We start from the raw sequence: 12,532 nt of genomic DNA, 5'->3' as shown, positions 1-12,532 counted from the left end.
AGGTAAGTGGGGGAACAAAGAAAGAAAGTGTCGGGGGGGGGGAGAGATCTAGTGAGCAAGGAATAAACAGAGTGGTAAGAGGTATGATGTATGGAGACTTGATGATCCATGGTGTGCAAGATATAATGCCAGAGGAGGAGTGTTTTCCTGGAGGAATGATAGTGTGACTATGGCAAGGTGAAATGGTAGATGAGATGAATTAATTGTGATGGTGAGCATGAATAACTTGAGAGGCAATGTGAATCAGGTAGCAAGAGATCTGAGGTTCATGCTTGAGGTTGTACAGAAGTAGACTGAGAGAGGGAAGATACTGTGTTGCTGAGGTATGATGATACAGAGCTATGGAGAAGGGCATCAATAATGAATAGTATAGTAGCCTGGTTGTGTTCAAAGAAAGGCTTGCATTACATAGATGTTTGAAGGGCATTTGAGGACAGAAAGGAACTGTATGCAAGAGATGGCTTGCATTTGAATGAGAAAGGATGTAGGCATCTTGAGAGAATGTTGTTCTCTGAATAAGTCAATGTGTCAATGCAGTGAAACTAGAATTATTAGACTGGATGGTAGCAGGGGTAGCCTCTTGTAAGAATAGTTACTTGGGAGATAGGGAAATACATCATGTAATGCTGAATCCAGCAGAGTCTGGAGGGGGATAATGATAGGTATAGCAACAGTGACAATGCTTTGATTCTTTATACTAATGCCAGGAGTATCGAATAAAGGAGATGACTCGGTGGTACTGATAGCACCAGCCTGTCCAAAATTATTGGGATCACTGAGATATGGTTCATGGAAGATGATATACTGACAGGAATAGAAGTAGCATGGTATAGCAGTTTTCAAGAGGATAGGAAGGCCAAACCAAACGCAGTGGTGGAGTTCTGCTTATGGTAAGTGATGGTTTATGTCCTCTCAGAGTGCAGGATTTGGAGTGCAGTGACACCAATGGTTTTGAAAGCATATAGTGTGAGGTAGAGGTGGACAGGATATTTAGTCAGGTGTTGTTATTAGCCAGGGAACATAGAGGGTGTGAAGAGCAGATGATGTTTAGGCAGTTGAGCTTGGCGAGTGCAAAAAGAATGATTGTTATGGGAGATTTTAACTACAGCAGTATAAATTGGGAAGAGGAAACTGCATGTAGTAGTAAGGGAATGGAATTTCTGGAATTCTTGAGGGGAAAAGACTACATGTAGTAGAAGGAACATGAGGTTCAAAAGTTTTAGATTTGGTCACAGCATCAGAAGATCTGATTATAACTGAGATGGCATTTTTGCCCTCGGTTGGAGAGAATATTCATGTGGTTTTGACTTGGAAGGTGAATAGACATGCAGAAGTATCAAAGAGAAAGGAATATATATGGAATTATAAGGCTGCTGATTATAATTAGTCTTAGATTCAGATTGGAGCAGTTCCATGCTTTTATAAATAATAAAGTGACAAGAGCAGCTGATATTTAAGTTGCAGCACATGGGTTTAGGTGTCAGATTAGGGAACTGGATTCAGGATTGGCTATCTGATAGGTATCAGGAAGTTGTGTATTGGGGAACAGTATCAAGGAGGCAGAAGGTTACAAGTGGGCTCCCACAGAGCTCAGCACTTGGACCTGTATTGTTTAATCTTTATATGAATGACATTGTCAATAGATGCAGGTGGATATTCAGTTGGTTGCAGATAATGTGAAACTGGGAAGGGTTATTAGCAATAGTGGAGATGTGGTAGCCTGCAAGAGGATTTGAATAAACTGCACAGATGGGCAAATGAATAGGACATGTCAGTTTAATGCAGCTAAATATAGTCTTGAAGTTTGGGATACATCGATAGAAGGCCACATATCTGTTGAAGAAACTACACTGGAGGAAGTTGGGGAAGCAAGGGATATGGGGATGATGATTGAAAGAAACCTGAAATTCAGAGAACATATTGGAAAGGTGGTGAAGGTAACCTAGGGGATTGCTCCCCTATTGAGAAGGATACTGATCTCCATTGTATAAAGCACTGATTAGATCACTCTTGGAATGTTGGGCTCATATTTGGGCACCAGTTTTTGAAGAGGATAAATTAACTGTGAGGCAGATAACAAAGATGATATCAGGACTGTACATTGTTAGTTATGAGGATAGGTTGAGGGGAATGTGGACTGCAGAGTGTGTTTGATAGAAAAAGAGGTGATATGATTGAGACTTTTAAACTGTTGAGAGGTAGTTACAGAGTTCACACTGGGGAGTTCTTTTGTTTGGTGGAACAGGAGGAAGGAGAGAGGATAATGAGCTATCCCTGAAGTTATTATTATTATTATTATTCAGGCCTCCATGGAGTCAAAAGACTCATCGTGGGAGGTCCTTCCTAAGAACATAAAGTCTGTCAAGACTCATCGAGGGGAGGTTCCCCCTAAGAAACACAAAGTCTATCATACCACTCCTTAAACTCATTGACCGTTCTTGCCCTCACCACTCTATCAGGCAATGCATTCCACAGCGCAAGTTATGAAAGAAGTTGTGAGCAAGAGGGTAAGGAGTGGTTTCTTTGCATGGAGGGTGGTTGAATCGTGAATGCGTTGCCTGATAGTGTTGATTGGAGAGGAATGATAGTGTTCATGGAGTGATAGGTTAGACTTTGTTTGGTATGATGAGCCTTCCACAATGAGTCTTTTGACTCCATGGAGGCCTGAATCATCATATTAATAATAATAATAAAAAATATGTTTGACTGTCTCATTACACTTGATTTGTAGTCATATAATGATATTATTGTATTATATTTAAAAGAAAAACAGATCAATGTGTAACATAATGAATAACATATTTATTGTAGTCATTAAATAGTTTGTTAATATGTAATCAAATTTTAATCATCATGTATAATCTGTATGATACAATATTCATTTTAAAATTATAATAAATTCAACTGTTTTATGTTTTAGATTTGTAAATTTAAATTGATGAAAGGTCTTCTCAAGCTGTTTTTCCTGGTACTTGAGAAAAAAAAAATAAATTTCATTAATTTTATCATTATTCAGACCACCATGGAGTCAAGAGACTCATTGTGGGAGGTCCTTCCTAGGAAACATTGTCTATCATACCACTCATTGAACTAACTGACCGTTCTTGCTCTCACATTCAAGACTTTACATTTTGCTGCATTAAAGCAATATCCCTATTCATTTGCCCATCTGTCTAGTTTATTCAAATCCTCTTGCAGGGCTGCCACATCTGCTCTATATCAGGCAATACATTCCACAGTACTCTTTCCACAGTTAATTTATTGCCTTCAAATCCTGGTGACCAAATTTAAGAACAATAGTCTAAGTGTGGTCTGATCAGGGTCTTATACAATGGAACGATAACTTATCTCTGCAGGTCAGCATCCTTCTCAGTATTACAGCAATCCTCTTCACCACCTTTGCGATATGTTCCCTGAATTTCAATTTTCTATCAATCATCACCCCCAGATCTCTTGCCTCCCCTACTTCCTCCAGTACAGTTCCTCCAACAGAGTATGCGGCCTCCCATCAATGTATCCCAAACTTCAAGACTTTACATTTTGCTGCATTAAACCAATACCCCATTCATTTGGCCATCTGTCTAGTTTATTTAAATTCTCTTGCAGGGCTGCCACATCTGAACTATTACTAATAACCCTTCCCAGCTTCACATCATCTGCAAACAACTGAATTTTGTCCCAGGAATTCCTGGATCTGAAACCCTAATTTTCTCAAGTCAGTGTTATCCTACCATAGCCATTTCTTTGCTAGCTATATATCAAAAGAACCTTTTTTGTGCTTCATTAGCTAACTGCTTCTGCTGATACTGCACTTTTGCTATCCTTACCAACCAAGTTGCCTTTCTTGCCAGTTCTTTGTACTCCTCATAGAACTGATTATTATGCACTCACCTTATGTTTCCTTCATAATGCCTTTTTTCTTTATATTGCATGATTAATCTCTTCATTCATCCATTCCTACCTTATTTAACTTTTGACCTTTAGAATATGTTGACATATTTTCTACTAGAGTTCTTGAATAGCACCCAACCAGCATTAAACTCTTTTCCACCCAACACTCCTCATTCCATGCTAGAGCTGCAAGCAGTCTCCTCAGCTGTTTATAATCCCCACTTGTGTAGTTCCATATCGTTTCTTCACAGAAGCCCCCACATCGCTGTAGACCACCCAGGTAATCACTTTATGGTCACTCTCACCAACTGGAGGGAAATTTCACACCTCATTTATAATGGCATTTTCTGAAAAGATGATCAAATAGAAGACCTTTGATCCTCATGTGCCCTCTTGTACTACTACCTGAGGTAGATGTCCCTCAAAAACTGAACTTCATTTTCTTTGTTTAATTTTACTATCTCATCATCCTAATCTATATTGCTATAATTAAAATCACCGTAATGATCAACCTTTTCCTTGACTAATTTGCTTATACATTCATTTCACTTTACCAGGTCTACATTACCAGGTATTTCATTCTATTCATCTCTATCTCACACTACTGTCTCAAAACCCCTGCTACTATTTGTCTCTTGCATTTCTACCTTGCATGGGCATAACTCCTTTTTTATCTGCAGCACTGAAACTCCCTTTTTACGTTTTTGATCTTCATGAAAAATAGCATACCCTTCCTTCTCTATTCCTGTCAGGATGTCATCCTTATCCAACCAAGTCTCACTTATTCCAACAATTTTTGGGTGAATGAACTCAAATCAATGCAGTAGTTTCATTCCCTTTACTTCTAGTATTCATATACAAAATTAACAGTTTGTTTCTGGATTTATAACAAGTTTTATTGATATCACTTTTTAGATATGACTTCTCTATGCCTTCCTTGACCCATCTCTCTCTAATTACTCATCCCAGAAGTCTCTTCAAACCCACCTGTTCCTCTTACATTCCAGGCCACTTCTTTTCTTGTCCAATCACATTCACTTCTTCTTTGAGCATCAACCTTTCTCATGCTGTGTTCTCCCTGACCCTGAGTCGCTTCCCTGTTTTGTCTTGCACACTTGTTCTCTACTTGTCTACACTTGTGCTATCCACTTTTCCATTCATGAGCAACACTTCAGCTCTCCCTCCCCTTTCTTACTCTTCTTACTTGCCAAGATCCATTCTCTGCACTCATTACTCTCCTTTCCAGCATCAGTGTTTCTAGATGGTTAACATCAAAGCCATTCAAATGCAGCCTTATCATGCTTATACAGTTCCATTCCTCTTTCAAACTCATCCCATCCATTCACAAACTTCATTTATTTCTCTTCACACATTTCTGCTAGCATATTCATAATCTTTGCTCTCCACCTCAACTCATCACTATCATGCCTATCCAAGGCCGGCCTTCTCTATAAAAGGGCCTGGGTGCAAGAAACCTTTTGGGACCCTAAAATATTTTTCAAAGGTAAAAATTAAAGGATTCGATATAAGCATATTGTAAAACCTCTTACCTGCAAATATTTTGGCACAGGAAAACAAAAAAAACACATTCAAAATATAACGGGTTAACATAATGTTTACTGAACACACAACAAAAGTATTAAATAATTAAAATAAATAAATATTTAACACAAACAAAAGTAACCTGGCTTTTTAAAGGCCTAGTTTTACTAACATGTATATTGCTTAATATGTATTTATTAAATATGTGATTTTTTTTTTTTTTCAATGTCATTAATCATTTCCGAAAAATTACAATGTTTGGCAATTTCCTTTTCGATGCTTAATATAGCAAGTTCATTTAAGCGTTCTTTGCACATACTTGACCGAAGATAATTCTTGATCAATTTTAATTTGCTAAAAGAATGCTCTGCACTTGCTATAGTAACTAGTAATGTAAAGAAAATTTTCAATACAGTTAGCACATTTGGAAATAGTTCATTATAACAATTATTTAATATATATTGCAGTTTGTCTTGCACATTACATTTTTTTGGTCCAAGATCAATTCTCATAACAAATCAATTTCCTGGATTAAGTCTTCATTTACATCTTTACTATAATATTTTACAAAATCCCTTGAGCGGTTTTCTAGTTCATTTTTTTCTAATTTTTTTATATCAGTGATTAATTTAAAATAAGAAATAACATTGGGTATATTTTTAAATTTCTCATCTATTTGTACAATAACAGTATCAATCACGACGTTGAAAAAGCGGCATCTAAATTCCTCTACCGGGTTTAGTAAAACTTCATCTTCTGCTAGTTCAGAAAATAATCTTTTTTCTTTTTTGAATTCTTTTTTTTCAGGGAAGTCTTTGGAAATATTTAAGTTTCGTGCTATCATTTTTGCATTGTCTAAAAATGTGTTAAATTTTGATCTTAAATTTTGGATTTCATTTTTAATTTTATTCACTAAGTTAAAAGCAGAGTCAAGAACAATTGTTTTCGCTTGAAATAGTTTGTTGATACTGTTAATTTTTGACAATATTGTAAACCACACCGATAAGCTTAAAATAAATGGCATTTCTTGTAATGAATCTAGTAGACTTTTTAGCTTCGGATACTGCTGTGTTATCATTAATTGCACCAATAAATTCTTTTAAGGCATTATAAGTTTGTTCAAACTGTGTATACACTGCTTTGACTGCGTCTACTTTGGCTTCCCATCGGGTATCACATAATGGTTTAAGCGTAATATTTAAATGCTTTTGTATAATTTCCCACCTTTTTGTAGATGCAGAAAATACACAGCATAAACGTTGCAATCAATACAGTCATACTCCGACTTACGCAAATCTGGAGTTACGTGGTTTCATATATGTACGTATTCCCGTCCTGCTTCACACCTCGCCACTAGTCGTATCTTTCCAGCACCGGATTCGCCAGTGTTCACACATGCTGTGAACAAGCACTGACGTGTTTCGCGCTGTCTCCATTCATACATGATTTTTATAGTTTACAAACCTTGCGATTGTTTAATGTTATGTTCTTGATAAAAATTTTATCACATAAAAAATAATAATGTCATCCAAAGGAAGCAAGTCTGATTCTTCTACAGCTAGCAAGAAAAGAAAAACATTGACTTTGGAAACAAAACTCAACATTATTAATGATTTTGAAGGAGGAATGAAAATTTGTGAGCTAGCAATGAAGTTTGATCTACAGGAATCCACAGTAAGAACAATCATAAAAGAAAGGTTTACAGATTTTGGAGGACATTGATTCTAATGAGGAATGAATTATAGCCACAAGGTAAGGAATAAAAAAATCATTAGCTTGCTACAAGAAATTTTGCATGACAAGAAAAAGACATTATGCCGTCAGAAGAATCTATTAGATTTTTTGAAACCATTGACATGGAAATAACTCTTTTTTTTTTATGTACAAAAAACTACAATTATGATTATATTTCTTAAATATAGGTGTTTTTGTAAACCTTTGGTCCCAATTAACTAATATTTTGTATGTTTGTATGCAAAATTATACCCGAGTTACGCGAATTCGACTTACGTGCTTTTTGTTGGTCCCACCTACCGCGTAACTTCGGGGTATGACTGTATTCCGAAAAATTTTTTACAATATATACTACTGGAAGCAGCATCACAAATTATCAAATTAAAAGAACGTGATAAGCAAGGTACATAAATTGCATGAGGGTTTAAACTAATTATTCTAGATTGTATGCCTTTATATGTTCCCTTCATATTGCTACCGTTATCATATGCTTGCCCACTACAATTCATAATATCTAAATCAAGCTCACCTATTCTTTTTAAAAGCGAATTTGCTAGTCCTTCACCAGTCACATCAGTTACTTCAATAAATTCTATAAATGACTCATTTATAATTTTTTTTTGTCTACAAAATTTACATATCTAATAATTATTGAAGTTTGTTCCTTGTGAGAAATATCAGGAGTACAATCAATTTGGATACTGTAATATATGGCTGCTTTTATATCATCTTTAATTTTATTAAGGACTTCATTACCTAATGCAGCAATAATTTCCTCTTGAAATCTATGCACCAAATGATGCACAATTATTTTTTTCATATTTTTAATTCTGTTTACATGATCCATTAGCACAGGATCATAGTTAATTAATAATTCTATTAAACTTAAAAAATTTCCATTATTCGGCATTCCCATTGTTTCATGGGATCCTCAAAATGACAGATTATTACTTGCTAAAAATAGAATTACATCTACAATTCTTTGGAATAGATTCATTCCCTTTACTTCTAGTATTCATATACAAAAATAATAGTTCATTTCTGGATTTATAACAAGTTTCATTGATATCACTTTTTAAACTGATTAAACTAAAAATTTATTATAGTCTAACCAAGTGAAAAATAAACTTTCAACATCTTTCTCTAAATCCAGAGTAATTTAATAAAAAGGTGGCACACTGTTTGGCAACTCCTATAGGTAGAGATGACCTTGCTAATGCTTCTGCCTGGTATCTCCACTCGGGCCTGGCTCCCATTGAAGAGACTTCAATAAAGGTCGAAACTAGTCTGGGTAGTGGCCCTCCCCTTAATGCATAACATTATACATATATGCAAGGAGATGTGTTTTGCATTATGGGATATACTGAGATAGGAGTGTTGTGAGCTTGCTCCACCTTTGCAACGAGTTGCCTGGTGTTGTTACTACCTTACCCCAGTCCTGAAGATACTTTCAGGCACAAACTTTGTTTGCTCACACTTGGATAAAGGATTAAACTAAAAATTTATTATGTTTGAAATGTATTTTTTTATTTAATTATATTTTAAGATGAGCCCTGGGTTGCGTGCCGGAAAAAATTCATTGGCGTGCGACGTTTGGCAGGCATGTTAAGGGTTGTCCACCCCCTGCTCTAGACTTACCATATATAAAGAATATAATAAATATTTTTTCACCGGTTTTGATAACGAGCCAAATGATATAAATGTGTAACAGATTAGAAAAAACTAATGATAAATCAGGCATTTTAGGGTAAAAACGAAATCATGTTTGTTAATTTTTATACACTACATAAACTCATCAAAAGGGTTAAGCAAAAACCCTAATATAATAGAGAAACACACAGATATTATTATTACCGGGGGGACCCTAAAATCCTGTCGATGAAATCCCTTTAGTTATAAGCAAAATTAGAAGAAGAAAAAAATAAAAAAATAAAAAATAAGTTTCCGCAAATGTGTACCAACTGTGCCCACTCGATCATGGAGCCCGGGTGCATTGCACCCACCGCACCCCTGAGATGGCTGGCTTTGTGCCTATCATTAAAATTAAGGAATTATTTTACATATTGATTTTTTTTCATATACAACTAATCTTTTATATACAAATTTGTTATCCATTTATGGAAACTGATTTGCTAATCAGATTAATGGGGGAATTAATTTTATTTTGATTGCCTAGTGCTGTTCCACAAGCCAACCAACATACTAACCTATTTATATTAACTGAAGGTTTGGTTATTTGAGAAATCACTGAAGATATATTTTTGCTTCATATACAAATCTTTACATTATCACCGTGTTTTGGATTTAAGAATTTAATGATAAAAATTTCTCATTGTATAGTTTGACATATGTGGACTGGTTTATTTTAATAAAATATTTCTTTCTAGATTTATGAGTCACCGCAGTCGTTTTCTTTTCTTCTTTTATTGCACAACCTTAACAAGCTTGAACCAAAAGATCCTAAGAGGTTTGTAATAGAGAAATTTTGATTACTATGTTGAATCTATTTGATAAATAATTTATTTTTAAACCAGATCTTGCATATAATTAATTTAAAAAAATTAATTTAAAGAGAATTTAAAACACAATTTAAAGAGAATCACAAAGTAATTCTTTGTTTACCTTTCGGGTGACCTTCAAAGATAAAACTAGTCTGTGAGCATTATCACTATTTATAAATTGAGAACTTAAGTAGGATTGTGTTTCTTTCTCCTGGTGAAGTTAGTGTTAATTCCAGGCCTCTATGGTCCAAAAACTTGTCACACAAATTTCAACACTCACAGACCACAATAACTATCATACCTAACTATGAATGCATTCAGTGTTGGAGCACTCATCGCTCACTCTGACAATGCATTTCGCTCATTCCAAACTACCTGCGAAGCACAAATTCTCCTTTTCACTTCCTTGCTCACTTTTGTACAGTTTACAAGGGATGACTTCTTGCTCTTGCATTACCCATTATCCTATGCAATAATTTCTATGTATCTGATAGGCTCCTCTTATCAACTTGCATGTCTCAATCATATCATTCCTCCTCCTGTCTGCCAAGCTCTGAAAACTATATTCCTCAATGTGTCCTCATATTCAGTATTTAAACATGGCAAGAAAGTCTTGTAAATTAAAGGTGCCAAGAAATTATATTCTTGGTTTCAACTTTTATCCAAGTGTAAGCAAAGAAAGTTTGCATGTGAAGTAACTTCATGACTGGCTACTTGTATATAGACGCTAATGACTTCACATCAATTGCCTTAGTATCTCATAATGCAATGCACATATCCTTACGAATATGTATAATGCTATGCATTATGGGAAGGGCTACCACCCAGACTGGTTTCAATCTTTGAGGTCTCATCAGTGGGAGCCAGACCCAGAAATACACTTGGATAAAGGATGAAACCAAGAATATAATTTCTTGGCATCTTTAGTTTATAATATAACCAAGTGAAAAAACTTTCAACAAGAAAGTCTTTATTTGCCTCTGCACTCTGCAATGTTTCTTTAATGTTGATATAACCAGATCCGTACACAGAAATCTGAGGCTTAATTAGTTCCTTATTACAATGAAATGGAATTACTACGTTGTTATCCATGTCAGTGTTCTTTGCATTATAGCAGCAGTTTTCTGGGTAACCCTTACAACTTTTGCAGTGTGTCCTCTGAACTTCAGGTCTCCATCTACCAAGATTCCTTATATCCTCTACCTCTTGAAGCAAAGTTCCTCCAGTATGGTAAACCTCATTCTATCTTCTCTGGTCAAATTGCACAACTTAACACTTAGCAACATTAAAATGACATCCCTGTTATTCAGCCTAAAGCACTAAACTATTCAGATCCTCTTGTAACAACAACACATCAGAACTTCTTGACATTGCTCTTCCTCATTTAGCATTGTCAGCAAACAACTGAATATCGCCTTTCATATAAAGTATATCCTTGATATACAAGTTAAACAATAGTAGTCCCAGAGCAGAACCCTGTGGCACCCCAATTTCAACAGTTGTTTAGATGTGGAATTAGATCACATGTCTTAGCAAAACTAGATAAATCATGGTATAAGCATCTCTTTTGGCCAGTACTCTAGTCACCCCCCCTACCCCCATGCTGTCTCAAAATATTTCCATTCTTGTCAATCCAGGCTTGTATTCTGTCTCTAGCCAGCCTCTCTAATACCTTCACTGTTACACTTGATATTGTAATATTTTCTAATGTCTCTATATTTGTAATATATATATATACATACTTAATTTCTTTATGTTTTTATTCTATACTTTGTTCGAAATATATACCGTATTTTCCTGTGTATAAGAGGTGCTTTTTTACCTTAAAAGTTCATCTTATATAATGAAGGTAAAGATTGTTTCCTCTTTTCAAAGTCATATGCACTCCCTTTTATGTTCCAAGATCTTTGTAGGCGGTTAATAGTGCAGTCAAATTGATGCCTGACCTTCACGTGACTTCTAGCGCGTCATTGGCTAAGAACCGGGAGTCCCTATTCAAGTTTCATAATATCTTATCCAAGTAATCAGTTACCGATGTTTATCAGTATTGAGTTGACGTGTTGAGATATTTTGTGTTCAGTTTGATATTCCCCCGTAGATTTTAGTGATAAAATCTACGGGGAAACTTAGCCTGTTTACTCCTTAAGTAAACAGGCTAAGGTCATATTTGTGTCTCTACTTAAGTCATACAACATAACAGACCTACATATACTATTCCACAGGCAAGCTTAGACAATAAATGACATTACACACGTTAACTTTCACCTTGTAACAATACTATCTTCATTCACACAATTACGCAAGTTATTTCTCAGTGGTTAGCTAATTGCCTTCAGTCCTAAAGTAATACTAACAAAAAGACAGCTAGAGCAATCTCTGCTTCAATTTAGTCATCTCTCCATATCAGTAGATCCTTGAGATCGTTATCATCATCTTCCTCCTGATTCTTGCTTACAAACACGGGCACCATTTCTGACAACAATGGGGCACTTCCACAGGCGGAGATCATCCGTAACTTACTTTCTACACTGCATAAACCAGCGCTTCCCAAACTGTGGGCCGCAGCCCCCTAGGGGGCCATAAATTTTGTTGAGGGGGGGGCATGAAATAATGAAAACAAATTTAAAATGTTTTAAGACTAAGTAGTTTTTTTTTAATCTTAAAAGAAACATTTAACTTTCATTATTTATTTTTTGTTATTTTTTATATTTTAATGGAAAAAATCACACATTGGTGTTGGTTCACAAATTTTGCTTCCTGCATATTTTGGCGCTTAATGAATATTTGTAAATAAATGCTTATTCATATAAGTTTCATTTCAAAGGTATTGATAAGAAGCACAAAAAAGATTAAAAACGCAAAAT

General features: G+C 35.3%; 1 protein-coding gene across 1 annotated transcript in view; it reads left to right on the top strand.

Moving 5' to 3' along the window:
* Nucleotides 1-12,532, top strand: part of LOC150100324 (inverted formin-2-like) — a 319,787-nt gene that overhangs the window by 132,179 nt on the left and 175,076 nt on the right. Inside the window, exon 5 of the mRNA XM_090402638.1 lies at nucleotides 9,555-9,634. Coding sequence (XP_090258764.1) covers nucleotides 9,555-9,634 — 80 coding nt within the window. The remainder of the gene's footprint in view (nucleotides 1-9,554; nucleotides 9,635-12,532) is intronic.

This window comes from Typopeltis vanoorti, chromosome 13 (genome assembly GCF_054136105.1).
Source record: "Typopeltis vanoorti isolate ZY-2024b chromosome 13, IOZ_Tvanoo_1.0, whole genome shotgun sequence".
In the NCBI taxonomy this organism is placed as follows: domain Eukaryota; kingdom Metazoa; phylum Arthropoda; class Arachnida; order Uropygi; family Thelyphonidae; genus Typopeltis; species Typopeltis vanoorti.
The sequence above is the reverse complement of the archived record's forward strand: the minus strand, read 5'-3'. Positions and strand labels throughout refer to the sequence as shown.